At 35.3% G+C, this 19,641-nt stretch overlaps 1 protein-coding gene across 1 annotated transcript in view; it reads left to right on the top strand.

The window, feature by feature from the left end:
• Nucleotides 1-19,641, top strand: part of tmem198a (transmembrane protein 198a) — a 63,836-nt gene that overhangs the window by 29,440 nt on the left and 14,755 nt on the right. The window contains exons 2-4 of the mRNA XM_059343421.1: nt 6,360-6,619; nt 15,885-16,123; nt 17,385-17,597. Of these exons, the coding sequence (XP_059199404.1) occupies nt 6,451-6,619; nt 15,885-16,123; nt 17,385-17,597 (621 nt within the window). The 5' untranslated portion in view covers nt 6,360-6,450. The remainder of the gene's footprint in view (nt 1-6,359; nt 6,620-15,884; nt 16,124-17,384; nt 17,598-19,641) is intronic.

Here is a 19,641-nt window from a genome sequence, read left to right as displayed (position 1 = left end):
AGTTACACAAGAATTGAACAATATTGCAATTTGTTTTCTTCTCGATCCCACTCTGTGTAGTTGTGTTTTCTCCAAAGCACACAGCATGTCATGCTGAAAAGAAATCGATTTTGAGTTGGACTGTTCACCTGGAGCCCTGTGCTCCAGAGGTGTTGGGTTGTTAAAAAAATCACCAAGGCTGCTGGTGTGTGTCTGTGTGTGTGTGTGACACAGTGCATCAGCACCTACTAAGTCAATAAGGATTACCTCCCCTGTGCAATCTGCCAGTCGAGCATGTGTGTGTGTGTGTGTGGATAGTTTGTGTGTTTGTGTGTGTCTGAGCAGGAGAGGGACGCAGAGAGAGAATGTGAGTATTTCATCTGGACTCTGACATGACACGTGCAGTGACCTGGAGGAGAACGCCATGCAAAGGTAATGGATCCTGTGTAACAGAAGACAAGGATCCATAGTCAGTGAATTATCTAGAGTAGATGGATATCGACACACCACCAGTCTGGAGAAGCAGCAGGAGGGAAGGCACTAAGGCACTAAGGCGAAGCAATACTCTGATATAGACGGTGGAGGCAGCAAAACTTATCTTAGACACCTAGAAAAATCTATATCAGTTTAACCCACTGGAGTCCATCTATTTATTGGAACATGGTCTCACAGGAATCTGTGAAATAGCCACGGATTTGCTTAACTCAAAATCCGTGGAATAGCCACGGAATCACTCAAATTCCTGTGAAACTGACACGGATTTCGCTACAATGCAAGTTAATGACAGTCATATCCCGTGGCTATTCCACTGTGTTAAAGTGCTCATGTGTGAATGTGTTTTAGTCTTTTTGGTCATTTAATGTCTTTTTTTGGTCATTTTGTGTCTTTTTTGGGTCAGTTTGTGTCTTTTTTGGTCATTTTGTGTCTTTTTTGTGTCAGTTTGTGTCTATTTTTGGGTCATTTTGTGTCTTTTCTGGTTATTTTGTGTCTTTTTTGATCATTTTGTGATCAATTTGTGTCCTTTTTGGTCATTTTGTTTCTTTTGTTGGTCATTTTGTGTCTTTTTTTGGTCAGTTTGTGTCTTTCTGTGGTTATTTTTTTGTCATTTAGTGGTCAATTTGAGTCCCTTTTTGCTTAATTTTATGTAATTTTTTTTGTCATTTTGTGTCTTTTTCTGATCATTTAGTGTCTTTTTTTATTATTATTTTGTGGTCAATTTGATACTTTTTTGGGTAATGTGTCTTTTCTGACAAATCCCAAAGTATCAAGTTATTCTACTGGCATCTGGAGTCTCTGGCTTGAAGCTCACTGTTACACATTCAGGAGGTCAGAATGGACCTTTTCAGTGAGACAACACGCATGTTAAATTGGGGGTCGGGACCCAAAAAGGTTGAGAACTCCTGGTGTACAGGACAGTTGTCAGAGTACAATTCTTTACACCAGCTAACCTTCGCTTTCAAGATTTCATGTTCCTTCCAAAGTCTGGAGCTCACCACACAGACAGCGTACATGCTGATAGGAGAAAAGAAGATGAGAACGGGTCAGACAGATCTAGTGTGGAGTCACACTTCACTAATGGAAACAGTGGAAAAGGGAAAATCTTGTGTGAAGACTGGACGTGTGTGTGTGTGTGAACACCTTTTGCATGACTTCCTGAGCCTCAGCTAGAGGTGTCATGATAGAGACAGAGCGACCCTGATGACTGCATAAAACATGTAGTAGTCCTTGTTTCTTGAAATAATTATGATGCAGAGTAAAAATCTGCCATTCATGCCACTTTGCAGATGCTCCTTTAAAAAAAAAGTCTCCGCTGTTGATTGTTTTCATACAATTAGTAGGTCTTAATTTGTGTCTCAAGTGGAAATTAAACCATTGGGATTTGGAGTCTGGAGGTGTGATTAACAGTGAGACTGTACTCTACAAAGTCTAACTGCAGTAACTATGCAAAGGATAAAACTGAGAAAAACTGCTTTAAAGTTTTTTAACGTTTTTTAACTAGGCAGTCAAATGGGTTCTAGGTAGATAAATGATATGACACGTATTTCTACATGTATTGATGATGTAATATTTATGCTCAAAAATCATCATGACGATTTATTTGACCCCAAGATATAGTTGGTTTTGCTGTAAAAGGTTCTAATAGCAATGCAGAAATTGGTTGATTGATTGAGAATTTATTTGAACACAAAATAAAAGATGAACAATTAAAAACAAACGAACTACAATAAATACAAGACAACAACACACAATGAAACAACAAGACTTAAAACTTATTTGTGTTCAAAAGGAGTCAAAGCTTATTAAATCCCTATAATATATAATCTCCCTATGTTCATTTACTATATTCAGTCATACAACAACAATAATATTTATATATATGTATGTATAACACATAGTAATGTAGTATATAAACTTATTATTACCATTCTTATTATAACATATCTTGTTGTTATAGAAACAGAGGCAGTAATTGCAATGTCGTCGTCTTCTTTCAGCTTTTATATTTTGTTTTCAGTGAATAAAACATTTTCAAATTGATTTTGTAAAAAGTGTATTTAAAAGTGTTTAACAACTCTATTCAAAGATTTGTGTATTTTAGACTTAGTATTATAAAGAAATGTTATATGTAGTATCTCACTTTTTTACTTAATTACTATCTAGATAATAATTTCCCTATAGAATCTTATAATTTATGTTATTCTTGTCTTCACTATTCAACACAATGAAGAAATACAAGGCTACACTGTATCACAGTCAAAGCAGACCACTTACTGCCTCCTGCTTTGGTTTTATGTTTAAATTCATATTTATATATATCCAAAGCAGACTGTTGTAAATGAGATTACTGCGGTCTGCTTTGGTTTTTATATTGGATTTTGTAGTTACTGCAATTTTTATGTCTTTATTTATCTGAAATAAAGCAAAATTGGAATCTAAAACTCTGTCACAAGATAAAACAGACATAAAGGGGTTCATTTTTAGTTATAACTCAATTTTGACCAAAAATATAGTTACTGCAGTTAGACTTTTAGGGCAGAACACTACAACTGCATAATGCCCTTTTGTACACTTATTTACATTAATGCATTTTTCCTTTTTTTTTTTTTCAAACTATATTTTTTTTCACATTGCTCACCTTCCTGAGAGGTCTGAGAGTGCGGGGCAGTGCAGTGAGTTCTATATGAATGGCACTTTACCGTTTTGTGTGTGGAAGGTCCCTTTAATTACTTTTTTTGGTAATTTTGTGTCTTTTTTAAAAAAAAATGTCTTTTTAATAATAATTGTGTGTCTTTTTTTTAATACTTTCGTGTCTTTTTTGGCAATTCTGTGTCTTTGTTTAGTCATTTTGTGTCTTTTTGTCATTTTGTGTCTTTTTTTTGTCATTTTGTGTCTTTTTTGTCATTTTGTATCTTCTGTAGTGGTTTTTTTTTGGTAATTGTGTCTTCTCATTCTGTCTTTTTTGGTCATTTTGTGTCTTTTTTTGGTTATTTTGTGTCTTTTTTTTAGTTATTTTGTGTCATTTTGTGTCTTTGTTTAGTCATTGTGTGTCTTTGTGACTGGTACGTGCTGTTCCACTTCTAAAAACTTAAATAACCTTGGCACAGGTTATACTGTGAAAATAATCTTTATGTTGCTGCACTCTAAATCATGAAACTAGCACACAGCGGCTTGAGATAAAAACGGTAAGGCATCAGAAAGCAGCAGCAGAAAGTCATTGTTTAGTCATTTTCTGTCTTTTTTTTACTCATTTTCTGTCTTTTTGTGTCTTTGTTTAGTCATTTTCTGTCTTTTTTGTGTCATTTTGTGTCTTTGTTTAGTCATTTTGTGTCTTTTTTGTGTCATTTTGTGTCTTTGTTTAGTCATTTTGTGTCTTTTTTGTGTCTTTTTTTGGGGTCATTTTGTGGCTTTTTGGGTCTTTGTTTTTATCCTGGTGGTATCGAATATGGTATCGAGTATCAAATATTTTCCTGAATATCGGTATCGAGTTGAAAATTTTAGTATGGTGACAACCCTACTATGAAGTCTATATATTGTACTGTTGAGGTAGAGTGACACAGAGATTGACTGGATTTGCCCTTGGCTATCTTCACACAAAATATGAGAAACACAGCTGACTTTGATCACTTGTATTAGCTGATGGCACAGATAGGACAGAAAAAGGACCAAAGTGGAAGCCTCGGGCACATTTTCATCCAACAAAAGTCTTCATCAAAAAGTGCCGCTAAGAAAAAGGAAAGGATTTTGAATTTCCAGCAGCCTGTCTGCAGCTGACAGCCCGCTGCTAATTGATCTGCTCGTGATCCAAAAGACAAGGAGATTAATTAAGAATAAAGTTTTTAATACTGGGCTATTTGTAGCAGTACCTCTCTACCTTATATCTCATTAGATGAAAGGTTGTAATGTACAAACTGGAGGAAAAAATGAACTGTGAAACCAGTAATTGCTCATAAACGACAAACGGTGTAATTGTGAAAGCTGCCCTATGGCATAATTCATAAATCGAAGTCAATTAAATAAAGTCAGTGGTGTGTAATTATATACAGTAGGTAATCACGCAGAATTATGTGTGAAATATAAGCATGCTTCGACATTAATATTGGATGTAAGACGAGGTTAATGAATACACTTTATGCCTCAACTAAAGGTTGCAATCAGTCAGTTTTCATGTAAAATGAACACGCTGTAGTACCAGTTTTGTTTTGTTTTTCATTAGAAATGATGTGTTTCTGGTGCAGCCACTCGTTTTTTCTTTTGCATCCAAAATGGAGAATATTATTGCACTCATAGATCAATGTCTCTAGAGTTTTACTTTGTGGCTTCCTTTAACAGTACGAGCCAAAAAGGCTTTTTGGTTTCCTCATGTTTTTGTCTTGTTAATCACATATTCCAGTAGTATGGTACATGTATTGGTATATATTATATGATCTTGAGTCCATAATCTTGCTCACTCATTTTTTAAGCTTTAGCCGCATTTTTTTAATTTTTTTTGCTTGATAATAGTAGATTAAGTAGTCTTATCCATCAAAAATCCAGCATTTGTTGCACTAAATGGCCCAGAATATTACAAGCTATTCAGCATTTGCAGCATGAACAATCAATGCATGTAATACTGTATCGATATTGATAATACAATTTCTTCTCTCCCTCTACACTCTGGCGATGATGTCACACACTGTGACACGAACATTCCGTGCAATACACACCCATTATAATCTCAGAATTTCTTCAAAAATGATCATGGTCATTGAACAGCGATTGATAAAAAACTATATGACCTATCGAAACGTGGATTAATACACCGATACACAAGACTTGTGTCTACTGTTTAAAGTTTAAATGGAGTCTCTAGGTGAAATTATGCCGGAGAAGTAGACGTTTAAAAATCTCCAATTATTGTTCTTTTTCGCTCATTTTTTTTCAGCTGTCCCATTCATTTTAATGCAAAATTTTGGGCAGTTTTTCAAAAAAGTATCGATACTAAAACGTTGTGTCCGGATACAATACTCATTTCAAAAGTATGGAGTATCTGAAGCTTGTTATCATAGTTGCAGTTTCTTTTTGCACAACTGTTTTTTATTATAAATATTTAACCTGTGGTTCTGTTCATTTTTACATGTTGCATTTTTCTTGTAAATAAAAATATTTCTGTTAAATTTTGGGGTCTTTGTTTTTATCCTTGTGGTATCGAAAATGGTATCGAGTATCGAATATTTTCCTGAGTATCGGTATCGAGTTGAAAATTTTAGTATGGTGACAACCCTAAATTATACTCCTGATCTGTGTTTGGTAACACTAGTGAAACATGATGCATGGTCAATACTGCAGCACTACTTTGTACCATATAAAGTTATGACATAACAGTCGATATAACAGCAGTGAGTATTAACAGGGTTTTTTTCCATCTTGCAGTAAAACCTAAACTTCCTAAAGCTCACAAACAGTCTTATACTTGTGCCACAATTTCCCACAACATGCAAATTTATGCAAATGCATTCTGTTGGTCTTTCCATGGCAACCATTATGTGTGTGCTGCAGATCTTCTGCTGCCGGTCAAATACTCTCAAACTGTTGGCAGCAATTTGTTGCAAACTCTTTCCTGTACAGTATATCCAAGTGAATGATCGTGGCTGAATTGCTATTTAGTATGCAGTCATTTCATCTGCAGCAGCAGCAGCAGCAGCAGTAGTTATAGTGGCCGTGCTGTGCAGAGATGTTTCTTTTTTTTTCAAAATTGTAATGCATACTTACTGCTCTGTCAGCTCTCACAGCTGAGTACTTAAAACGATCAATCAATAATCTCTCTGCTTTGTCTCTCTCTCATTCATTCTCCCTCCTGCCCTCCTTCTCCATCACTTTCTTTTCCTGCCTCATGTTTGCAGGTGGACACGTCTCCATGGCTGAGGCCCACTGATCCAGTCACCTGACACGCCCCCTCCACCCCTCAGCCCCGCCCTCCTCTCTTCCCCCCCAATGCCGCCCCCCTTCGCTGCAGTCACCATGGCGTCCTCCACCAGCCACCTGCTGGGTCTGGCTGAGGCGGGGCTGAGGTGTGACCAGGAGATAGAGAGGAGATATGAGATCGTTCCCTCGGTGGTCTGCTCCATGTGCTGCCTCTTTGGAATCATCTACTGCTTCTTTGGTGAGTGATGATGTAGTCAGAGCTTCACACGTTAGGTCTGAGCAGGTACTCGCCAAAAAAATGTCTTAAAGCAGGGGTCTCAACCTGAAATTACCTACGGGCCGCTGGAGGCAGTATCAAAATGACCAAATAAAGAAAACAAAATTACTAAAAAAAGACACAAAATGACAGAAAAAACTAAATTACTTCAAAAAAAGACACAAAATGACCAATAAAATACACAAAATGACCAAAAAATACACACAGCTTTACCAAAAAAGACACTAAATTACTTAAAAAACACACAAAATGACTGAAAAAACACTAAATTACTTTAAAAAAAGACACAAAATTACAAAAGAAGACACAAAATGACCAAAAAACACACAGCTTTACCAAAAAAAGACACAAAATTATTTTAAAAAAGACAAAATGGCCAAAAAAGACACAAAATGACGGAAAAATACTAAATTACTTAAAAAAATAAACAAAATGACCAATTTGGTGTCTAACTTGTTTGTTAAAAATACAGCTAACCAACCCCCGATAAACCACAATGAGTGTTTCTTACACTATATATTGATCAAACACGTTATAACATTTAAATTAGTGAGCTTTACAAGTGACAGTAGACAGTTTTTGTTGCCTTAGGATGGAGGCAAGAAAGCTGTTTCTGCTTGTTCTAGGCTTAATGCTAAGCTAAGATACATCATAGTAACCTTATGGTCAAAGAATGCTTTTCATGTAACTCTAACCAAAAAGCAAACATTTTTTTTTTTTTCAAGTTTAATGTAAACGTACTGACTGAAAAATGTGATTTCATATAAAGCTTAAATCAGCTTTAACAATGTTCTAGTGTTATTTAAGAATATGGTGTCTAACTTGTTTGTTAAAAATACAGCTTACCATCCCCCGAAAAAGTGTTTTTTACACTATATATTAAGCAAACAAGATATAACATTTAAATTAGTGAGCTTTACAATTGCCAGTAGGCAGTTTTTGTTGCCTTAGGATGGAGGCAAGAAAGCTGTTTCTGCCTGGTTCTTAATGCTACGCTAAGCTACATCATAGTAACCTTATGGTCAGAGAATGCTTTTCATTTAACTCTAAACAAGAAAGCAATTTTTTTTTTCCAAGTTTCATGTAAACGTACTGACTTAAAAAAATGTGATTTCATATAAAGCTTAAATCAGCTTTTACACTATATATTAAGCAAACAAGATATAACATTTAAATTAGTGAGCTTTACAGGTGTCAGTAGGCAGTTTTTGGATGGAGGCAAGAAAGCTGTTTCTGCCTGGTTCTTAATGCTAAGCTAAGCTACATCATAGTAACCTTATGGTCAGAGAATGCTTTTCATTAAACTCTAAACAAGAAAGCAAATAACGAGTGTATTGCCCATCATGTTGAGCTATTCCTTTCATATTAGCTTGACAGAATAATGTCAACGTATATATACATATCAAACGTTGCTACCTGCTGTGCTTTGATTCTCAGTCCTCTAAAGCTGCAGAGTGTATGTTTGCAGACATAAAGTGTAAAACTGGAGGCCCTTGGCATAAATTTGTAAATCAGAAAAAGACATGTGGACATCTGCCAGCAGCATTAATAACTGACACAATGGAAACACTGACGAGTGACAAGTAGCTGATAAGCTTTTCCCGTACATACGGCATGTGTGACAGGAAATGATAATAATAAAACTTGTAGCACGAGAGTCTTTCAATCCACTCTGCTGGTGTATGGTATTATTAATTTAAGAGCAGTACAGAGAGGTTGCCTTGTTCCTGGCCATGTGAATCAATATTGAAATCTCATTACTTCAGCCAGAGCTATTGTAGCTGATGTTGCTGTTGTGCTATATGTTGTTATGTTTTCCCAGAATTGCAAATCCTTCAGTATCCATTACCCCTTCACACTATCCCAAATTGCTGTCATCAGCAAACATATGAAAAAGATTGGACTGCCTGCTGTCTTTTAAAGAAAAACAAGCTTCTCGTGGTGCTTTCATTCAAAGGCCTGTTCCTGTTTCTTTCAACTAAATGTTGCAGCAGCACTGCTGCAAGGAGAAAAAAAAAAAGGAGCGCAGAGTTTTGCAATTAATCAAAAAAATACCAGGCCTAACTGGCAGTGGACCCCTGTTGTTTTATTTTTGTTTTTTTATTCCCTTGTGCCGTCAAACACCCACACTAATACTTAATGCATGAGTCCATTCATATGTTAAGAGTCCTTACTCGAGGCTTAATTTTGTGCCCAGTGAGTGACTGTGTTTGATTGCATCACTTGTATTAAGGGCTCACCCTAATGAGTTTGGATGTAAAGTCATTAAGAAATGTGTAATCAATAAATAATTAGAAAGAGAGAGAGAGAGTAATGGTTACAGGCTTTTTACATTAGGAGTTGTTTAAGAGACTTGTTTATTGCAATGAGAAATGATGGATTAAAAACTGTATTTCCACGAATAGAGACTGGCGAAATCGCATAAAAGTCCTGGAGTAATTACATTGCATTCAGAATGTGTCGTGCATTTTTCTGCAAAGATACAATTAATTTCAATATATTGCCTTGAGTTGGCTTACGGGCCTGTGTAATCATTTACTTGCAGCTATTTTCTAGTTAAAGAGGCAGTGGCAGAGGTTTTCCTCTCGCTGTGGCTGGGTGATTAAGTTTTGCAACGACTGTAGGAATGCAGGCACTCAAGATCAGATGCATGCAAATAGTTTTTTAATGTTATTTTTCGCCTTTACTGCAGGGACTTGAACTTTCTTCCAGTGACTTGGTATGCATCAGTAACCGCGCGGCCACGAGGACGTGCTACAAATGCTACTAGAGTGGAATACATGAGACGTTTTAATTTACCAAAGACAGACACAACATATTAAACACATTCCAGCCATGCAAGCTATAAATTATCCCACAGAAACAGGTAGAAATGTGTGTAATAAAACCACAATACAACATGCAATCATTTTCTACAGTTAACCCTTTATAGATCACTCCTGGAAATTGAAAATATCAACCCTGAAGTGTTATTGGAGGATATTACGAGACTTTTTGCAAAATGTTTCATTTTTATATTGCAAATCGAGGTCAATTGAGTCATTATTATTATTATATTTATTATAGTCTCTTTCCCGAGCAACCCTAAATAGACAATAATACATCATTTGCATCCGTCACCACTTTATTTTTTACCTTTAAACTATTTATTATCTTTTTAGACTACTTATTACATATGCGTAATGTCTGAATGTCTTTTTTACACCACACTGTAAAAATGTCCCATTGTTTTTACAGAAAAAAACTGGCAGCTGTGGTTACCAGAATATTTCTGTAAAATATACAGTACATATGTCAACATCTTTACAGAACAACTTGTAAATTTTACATCCTAAAACTGTAGTAATTAAAAAAAATTAAAAAAACATTTTAAAGTTGTACATTATACTGTCCTTTACTGCTTATTTAACAGGATGGTGCTGCTTTTATACTAATTATTTATGCAAAAGTTGTTCTGTAAAGTTGTTACCAGAATAATTCTGCAAAAAATACAGTACAAATGAAAACAACTTTACAGAACAACTTGTAAAGTTTACTGGTTGTCAGTGTACAATAAATAATAACTGAATGTTAATTCACTGCTATTCAATGCACAATAAGAAAAATCTGCATGTAAATTTTACATAACAGTGTCACTATGATTTGATTTGATTTGATTTGATAAATCTTTATTGTCCCCGAGGGGCAATTTGTTCTACATTCAGTAGTTAAAAATGCCACACAACAAACAAATAATCATATTAAATACAAAACACAGAACATAAAAACATTAAAGCATAAAAGCATATGGGAGACATCATGGAATATAATAATTTACATTGCTTAAGAAAGAAAAAGCTACTACCCTAGTTTGTTTAGGAAGCCAACATCTGAGGGAACAAATGATTTTAGGTATCTGTTTGTTTTGGCCCTCTTCCTGTAAGTATATCTCCTTCCTAGTGGCAGGAGTCGAAACTCTGCATGTACACTGTAAAAAATAATCTGTTAAATTTACGGTAAATTACCGGCAGCTATGGTTGCCAGAACTTCACCGTAAAAAATACAGTGAGGGGGTTTTCTACTGTAAATTTAAATGTAACTATCAAAAACTGAAATTTAGACTGAATATTCTCGTAATTTTTAGGGTAATTGTGTCATTCATTCACACATCATAGCAAATCTCCATTAACTTTACATGAAAATGTTATGTTTTTACAGCAGAACTGTGAGTTTCCTACAGTTCATGACAGTAAAAGTAAATATTGTGCTATTCCTTGATTTACGGTTATTAAAAGTGTCTACTACGGTGATACACAATTTTTTATTTTATGCCCCATTCCTGATGCAATTTGACAGTGTTTTACTTTAATTTCTACAAACATTTTTTACAGTGTAGAGGATGTAGGAGGTTTGACAGTATCTGTGATGTAGAAATCCATGTGGTTCTATGAGGAGACCTGTTATAGATGTCCGCTCAACTAACCAAATATGGTTATTTGCCTGATAAAGGGTTAAGCAAACGATGCATGCATTTTTCTTCCATGTATGACTGATCATGCTTTATTTGATTACTGGGCCACTGCTATGTAAACGAAAATACATCCCATCAAATCCCATCCTTCACAGCTCAGATCATTTACCAGCAGCTCATACAGCCATGAAATATCGATGGTGTTTTTGTCCTGCAGTGTTTTGTTACTGGCAGTATAATGTCTCAATAGTAATAAAAATACGGTGTAGAAAATATATAGAATTTCAGTTTTTGGGAGAGCAACCTCTAGGCTACCTTTAGATGAATATTGATGTATGTTGAAGCTCTAAGCAGATGTGTTGCATACAAATAAAAAAGAGAGAGACTCACTGAAGCACACAGACGGCATTAACATTCACTGTATATGTCTTGGTAAAGCATCAGCAGAGTCAGATCCTGCATTACAAACAGGTTACCAAACAACTTTATTTTATAAAGTTGACAGCAGGCAGCAAGACCACAGCAGCTCGCGGCCCTGAAATATATTTGTTGGATGGTTACAAAAAAAATGGAGAGAACATTTCTGTTTGTAGATCCTCTGTAGCATCAGTGCAAAAACATTTGGCCTAAGGAGGGTACCAGACAAAATAAAATGTCAATGTTTTCTGTTTCTGCTCGATTAACACGAGTGTCGTAAGTCTCTAGTTGTCAAAAACGTCAACTTAGAGAATTAAAGTAATTAAAAAAGGTTGTTTTAATTAATGCTTCCCAAAAAAATCAACAGCAAAGTGTCACGTTGTGAGATGGAATGGCATAATTTGATTTGAAATACTCGAATTCCTCAATCCATTACCATCTGTTGTTTATTTTATTCTGTTTGTTTGACAGCACTCGCGGAGAAAAACATAAAATTACCAAAAAAGACATAAAATTATTAAAACAGACACAAAATTATTAAAAAAAGACACAAAATTACTAAAAAAAGACACAAAATTATTTTAAAAGAGACACAAAATTATTAAAAAAGACACAAAATGACAGAAAAAAAACTAAATTACTTAAAGAAAAAACAAAATGACCAAAAAAAGACACAGAATTACCAAAAAAGACATAAAATGATTTTAAAAAGACACAAAATGACTTTAAAAAAAAGACAAAATTACCAAAGAAGACACAAAATTATTAAAAAAGACACACAATTATTTAAAAAAAAGTAATTAAACATTTGCCCTAAGGAGGGTACCAAACAAACATAATGTCAATGTTTTCTGTTTCTGCTCGATTAACACGAGTGTCGTAAGTCTCTAGTTGTCAAAAACGTCAACTTAGAGAATTAAAGTAATTAAAAAAGGTTGTTTTAATTAATGCTTCCCAAAAAAATCAACAGCAAAGTGTCACGTTGTGAGATGGAATGGCATAATTTGTTTTGAAATACTTGAATTCCTCAATCCATTACCATCTGTTGTTTATTTTATTCTGTTTGTTTGACAGCACTTGCGGAGAAAAACAGAAGCTAGAGGTGTATTTTCACCCTTCAGTGGCAGATTTTGCTCTGTAACCAAACAAAATCACCATTCTGCCAATGAGACACAATGCATATTGTTGACAAAGCCTCACAGTCACATTTGAAATGACATTTCTGCGGTCTGAAAATTGAATCTCCCCGCTGATAGATTGCTCCTGCAACTGTAGAATTTGGTTTGGTTCCAAGGTCTTGAGAAGAAAAGGTTAGCTGTCATTTATTTGATGCAGTAAAAACAACAAAGTTGCAGCAGAAACGATGAGTGATGTTATGAGGACATGATGGATGAGGGAGGCAGAGGAAGGGAGGCAGACTGGAGCTGAATAAGCCAGAGTGAACAGATGGGATGGAGGATTTGATGGCTGGAGGAAAAGTAAGGCAAGCAACGAGGAACAAAAGAGGGAGTGGGATGGGTGGAACAGTGGGGGAGATAAAGGAAAGGAAAAGGAAAGGAAAGGAAAGGAAAGGAAAGGATGGGTCAGAGAAAAGTGGACTTGAAGATGAGGAGAAATCCAGGAGAGGTTGATGTTGTTTGTGACAGCTGCTGACTAAACAAATGCTGTAGATCAGGGGTCTCAAACTCAAATTACCTCAAATACTTAAATTACCAAAAAAAGACACAAAATTACCAAAAAATACACAAAATTACCAAAAAAATACACAAAATGACTGAAAAAACACCAAATTATTTAAAAAAAATACATAAAATGACAGAAAAAAAGACTGAATTACCAAAAATGACCTAAAATTATTGAAAAAGGCACAAAATTATTTAAAAAATACACAAATGTATTTAAAAAAGACACAAAATTACAAAAAAAAGACACAAAATTATTAAAAAAGATACAAATTTATTAAAAAAGACACAAAATTACTAAAAAAGACACAACATTATTTTAAAAAGACACAAAATTATTAAAAAAGATACAAAATGACAGAAAAAAACTAAATTACTTAAAGAAGAAACAAAATGACCAAAAAAGACACAAAATTACCAAAAAAGACATAGAATTATTTAAAAAGACACAAAATTATTTTAAAAAAAAGACACAAAATTATTTTTAAAAAAGTAATTAAAGGGACCTTCCACACACAAAGGAAAAATTTGAGCTGTATCAATATGCGCGATATAGTCTAATTCCATATCACATTTAAAAAATATATCGATATATTTTTTATATGGATATATCGCCCAGACATATGTCGGACTGTTCCGACATATGTCTCCAACAGCTGTGGAAAAATAATACTGTGGATTTCACCAAACTTTTTTTATTTATGGGCCTGGTGGCTGAAAAGAAAACACACAGGATGGAGTATACAGGGAAGTAAAGAAAGAACGCTAGAAGAAGTGTATCAAATAAACAAGGTATGGTCACGAGAGGAGAGCAGGAGAGTGGGTTGGCTGAGAGGAAGAGTATTGTTCAGCTCAGCTGTGCAATGGCTGATTACACACAGATAACAATCTGATGCTGTTTCCCCTCGAGACAGAGTCCAGTCACATAGAGAGAGAGAGAGAGAGAAAGAGAGAGAGGAAGGGATGTAAAGCACAAAGAAAAGGAAACATTAATAAACACAGGAGCAAGGGCCAAAGACATTCTAGCGGTTGATTATTTGAGCTTTTAATGCTTTTCAGTCTTATTTTTCTGGCGCAGTAAAATGGAAATAAACCAGAGAGAGATAAAAAGAGAGAAACTCAAGGACAGGAGGGACCACACCATGGGAAAAGAAGAAAAAAAAACCCAGGAGAAGGAGAGCAGCTGTTCCTTTCAGCAGGCCTGTTGACTAATGAATGTGGATGACCTTTTGTAATATGATGATTATCATATTTTAAAGCAGTTTCATAAAGGTTTATAGAGGCAGTTTATCTGCTCATCACGGTGAAATGCCTCCCTTACTCACCACAGGAAGGTGGCCCTTTTTTGTTGTGCTTTTCATGATGCATCATCCCTATTATATACTATTCTTTATGATCTGTTTAGATAAGAACACAAGAACCCACAAAGTAATCTATTCTTAATCAGCTTTTACAGATTACTGATGAAAGTATAAGCATGAAAAATATGTTTAATCCGAGATCAAATACATATATTATTGCCCTATACATATTCTTTCAGTGTTCGTTGTTGTACATTATTTTATTTTATGCAGGCAGTACATTTTACATTTTATTTATTTTTATCCTATTTTTGATTTATTTTATCTTATAGCATTTTACTGTTCTATTGTTTTCTACATCTCTTTGTATTGTGTTATCTATTTATTGTTTGTGCAGCACTTTGGAAACCTTGTGTTTGCTAAAATTGTGCTATATAAATAAAGTGGATTGGATTGGATTAAAGTCACTATTAATTTGCTTTTTTACTAATAAAAATAAAGAAAAACACAAGATTGAATGGTTTATATATCACTCATAAACTATTAGTGAGAAGTAGGGCTGGGCGATATGGACCAAAAGTCATATCCCGATATATTTATGCTGAATATTGATATTCGGTATATATCCCGAGAGCAAATGTTCAGTCAAAGTCAAATATGACATGTCACAAGTAGTTTTATTGAAACTGTTTATTTAAGTGAACATAAATACTATTTTGGTTGCAACAATGAAACACTTAATTACAATCATCAATTGTTACAAATAGAAATGATCTCATTATCATTATATGTTGACTTGTTGCTGTTCACTGGTACAATCTGTTCAGCCTCTGTTGATTCCAATGTATCATTAACCCTTTATCAGGCAAAGAACTATATTTGGTAACTTCAGGTAGTATTTCGAGAAAAAAGTTGCAAATTTACTAGATTAATGTGGCAAATCTACAAGAAAAAGAGTCGCAGATTTAAGAGATTTAAAGTGGCAAATCTGTGCGAAAAAAGTTGCAGATTTACGAGAAAAAAGTGGGAAAAAAGCTACTTTTTTCTCGCAGATTCACCACTTTAAATCTCATAAATCTACGCATTTTTTTCTCGTAGATTTGCCACTTTAATCTCGTAAACTTTTTTCTCAAAATATTACCCCCCTCCCTCTGGTCCGTATGTTTTTTTACACATTCTGGCTGTATGTAATATCCACCAATATTCTCTAGGGTTGAAATCTGGAATTTGGAAGTATTTCAATGAGTGCCCTATTAAGGGTTAACAAGTAGTGCTTTTTGTGTGTATGTGTGTTGACAGACAGGTACAGCATGTTCCCCTGTTTGTATTCTGTTCCTTACAGAACCTGACAGTAATGTGTTCCATCTCTCCTGCAGGCTATCGCTGCTTCAAGGCCGTGTTGTTCCTCACAGGCCTCATGTTTGGCTCTGTGGTCATCTTCATGCTGTGCTACAAGGAGCGGGTGATGGACACTCAGCTGAGCGTGGAGGCGTCGGTGGGCATCGGCCTGGGCATCGGGACCCTCTGTGGCCTGGTCACCATGTTGGTCCGCAGTGTGGGGCTGTTTATGGTGGGACTGCTGCTGGGTCTGCTGGTCGGAGTGGCTTCACTGGTGGTGAGGAGACATGGCTTTATGTTGATTTGTGTTCATAATCTAAAGGGCAATAGTGCGTAGATGAGTTGTAAGTTAACCCCTTATCATTCTGCGCCCTTTGTAGAGCATTGGGGGTGGTGGCAGTGGATTTTAGGGGGAGATAGCAGGTCAACAATAAATGCCACATAGAAGTGGTGTACAAGCACATATTATTGTCACATGCAAAGTTTCTTTGGCCCAGTCGCACCAGGAAGTGCCATTGGTGGTTGTGGTTAGCTACCCAACCATAAAACAGCACATGAATGCTAAAAACATCTACTCAAGAGACCAGGAGTTCAGCTCTTCCATTTTGGAAGAGATGGTGACTAAAAACTATGGTGCCAATTTGTCCACGTTTTCCCATTTTAAGATAAAATATTCAAAAAGAAATCTGTTTTTCAGCTAATTTGGTAATTAACTGACAACTGTACTTTTTGGTTGTATGGAAAGAAAAGTAAGTATTTTATAAACATGTTAACTGGATGCATTGTGTCAAAACAACACACTGCAAATTATTTGTTTCTTACCAAGATTTAAAAAAAAACAACCTTAGATTTAGAATTGTTAGATATTTATCTTGTTTTAAGAGTTAATTTCTTATTTTAGGTTTTCAACATACTTTTTTCTAGATTTAACAATCTTGATTTAAGAAATCTTGTCAATTGAAATTATCTGTCCATGCAGCAAGATCATTTCCCTCAGATTTAGTGTTTTTATCTTGTTTTTAGACACACCTTTTTTGCACTGCATGAATTATGTTAATGGTATGGTCCACAACAGAGTTTCAAGTCATATAAATTACATGTTAATGAGTATTAAAAATACTGGAATAGGATTTTGTACACATTTGATGGCATAAATGTCAGGTCAAGTCAAGTCAAAGTTTATTTATAGACATTTAAAAACAACCTCAGTTGACCAAAGTGCTGTAAAGCTATTAAAATACAATAAAAATCATACACAAATATAGTTATAAATAAAAACAATGAAAACAATAAAATACTAAAAACAGTAAAACAATAAAATAGCAATAAAAACTCAATCCAAAAACAGAGTTAGAGATAAAAAAATAAAATAAAATAAAAGGGTAAAAAGGTAAAAAAGCCAAGAATTCTTGCCTAGCTGGGACTGAACGCCAAGGAGAATAAATAAATGTCAGTGTGACCAGGCCCTCTGCTGATTAACACAGTAAAAAAACAACTTCCAAAGGTAAATTAACCCTTTCTCCTCTCTTCTCTCCAAGGTGATGGAGGAGTTCTACCACCCTAGAACCGTGTGGGTTCCTCTGGGTATTCTCCTGGGTTCTGGCACGCTGTTTGCCGTCCTCACACTTCAGTGGCAGCGCTGCTTCGTCACCTTATCCACCGCCACCTTCGGCTCCGCCATCATCACCGTCACCGTGGATTACTTCATAGAGCTCTTCGCCTTGGTGCACTACATCTACGAGAGGCTGCGGGTACGCTCGTCTGTCTGTTTCTGTCTAAACATTTGATATACAGTGGCAAAAAAAAGTTTATAATAGTATATAAATGTATACCTAAAGTCTTTGGGATGACTTTGTATTCAACAATTCTTGATCGCAGGTCTTCTGAGATTTTTTTTTTGTGAGGCATGGTTCACATTAGCATATGCTTCTTGTGAATAGCAATCTCAAAAAAGTTAGAGTATTTTTTACTGGTGACCAAAGTGATGTACAGTTATTAAAATACAATAAAAAACATACAAAAATAAGATCAAGTTTTATGACAAATTGATGCAGAAAACTAGGTAATTTCAAAGGGTTCACATACTTTTTCTTGCCACTGTAAAAAAATTATTTACATTTATTTGAAGTCACCTCGAGGCATGTTTGTTTCTGTGTGTCAGTAATCTATATGTTTGAGCTTGGTCATGTGTGCTCTGTGTCACTGGATTTCATTATTGGTTCGTCTTGGTCAGCAATTCTCCTGTTTTGTGTTTACATGAGAGAGAGTGAGAGACAGACAGTCAGTTGGGCAGACGGAGATAAAATCTTTCTGAGAACAGGGAGGTTGGTGTGTGTGTGTGTGTGTGTGTGTGTGTGTGTGTGAATAAGGGAAAGACAGGCTGAGTAAAGCATGGATAATATCGATAAAATCTTCAAGTATATATCTAATTTACAGTCAACTTCCGACAAATTGAATTGAAAAACAATTTTTTAGATAACGTACCCAAATGGAAATCTGTTTTACAGCCAAACTGGTGAATTAAATAGCTGACAACACTAATGCAAAAAGCCTGTAAATCCAGCAGGGTCATAAAAAAAAGTTTCCTGCAAAGGCTTAGTCCAAAATCTATTCCTTCATTTGATGTTTTGGTGGTCTGGGTGTGGAGTACGCATGTGTGCAGATGGCACTAGGATTCATAGTCCATAAGGCAACAAACATTGCCGGTTAAACAGAGGAATAATGCCCATTAGGTAGACTTATTTACATTGCAGCACATAGAGAGTCCATTGTCGTGTGCTACAGTTAATGGTGCATTCAAGGTCTACACGAATGTCAGAATTTTCGATGTTGTTCAGAGCTACAAGTTCTGACTTTCAAGTTCCGACTTTCAGTGTTAATATAACACACCATAAGGCGTTACATTAGGTACGTGTTAGACCCGCCTTCAAAATAAAAGCAAACACATGTAGCTTTCAAAATAAGAGCACATGGATGTGTTGGCAGAGTCCACCACAGAATTTACAAGAAAACTGGCAAAATATGATGCTTTAAATAAAAATTAGAAGAACCCTTATTCTCCTTTACAATAATTCCCTAAAATATGCACTGATTAAGATGGAATAGTGGCATTTGAATGTGCGAGAGGCACCAAATTTAGGCTTTAAGGGCAAAAATTTCTGACAAAAAAAATCATGTGGGGAACACTGGTTTTAAAGGCTTGACAGACTGTACAGACAAGAAATTTCACAGCAGTATGATGAAAGGAGGAGAGATGTTTTTGGGTACTTCATTGAGTCAACTTCAAGTCAGTTAATTTGTTTGGCTGCACTCGAAATTTCATGCACAAACTTCTTTTTATTTATGTAAATATGTTGGTTGTTGTTTACACGACAGTTCATATAAAATGTTTAAATAAAACATATTTTGGTTGGATTGGTTTGGAGTGGAAAAATAACTCATAGAGTTGAAATCATTTGCTGACAGCTTGTCTGCCCAATATCTCCCACTGGCGTTCAGTTGGGATGTGATCTGGCAACAAAAATGGCCACAGCACATGATTTTCATCATTTACATACTTTTCACACAATTTAGGTTCTCCAGTCGTTGATTTAGGTCTTTAATTCACTTTGTCATGGCCTGTGTTTGATTTGCAGTAGCTGCAAAGTTAATCATATTCAACCATTATCACATTTTCACCAAACCTATCAGACCTTTCTTATTTACTCAACAGAGAACGGATGAGGAGCTGCATTCAGAAATGTGCTCTTTCACATCTGTTTGCCAAGTTTTATTTGAGTAAACCCACAGACCTCT

This window comes from Centropristis striata, chromosome 10, assembly GCF_030273125.1.
Source record: "Centropristis striata isolate RG_2023a ecotype Rhode Island chromosome 10, C.striata_1.0, whole genome shotgun sequence".
NCBI lineage: Eukaryota > Metazoa > Chordata > Actinopteri > Perciformes > Serranidae > Centropristis > Centropristis striata.
Note: the sequence above shows the minus strand (reverse complement) of the source record. Positions and strands in the feature narration are given on the sequence as shown.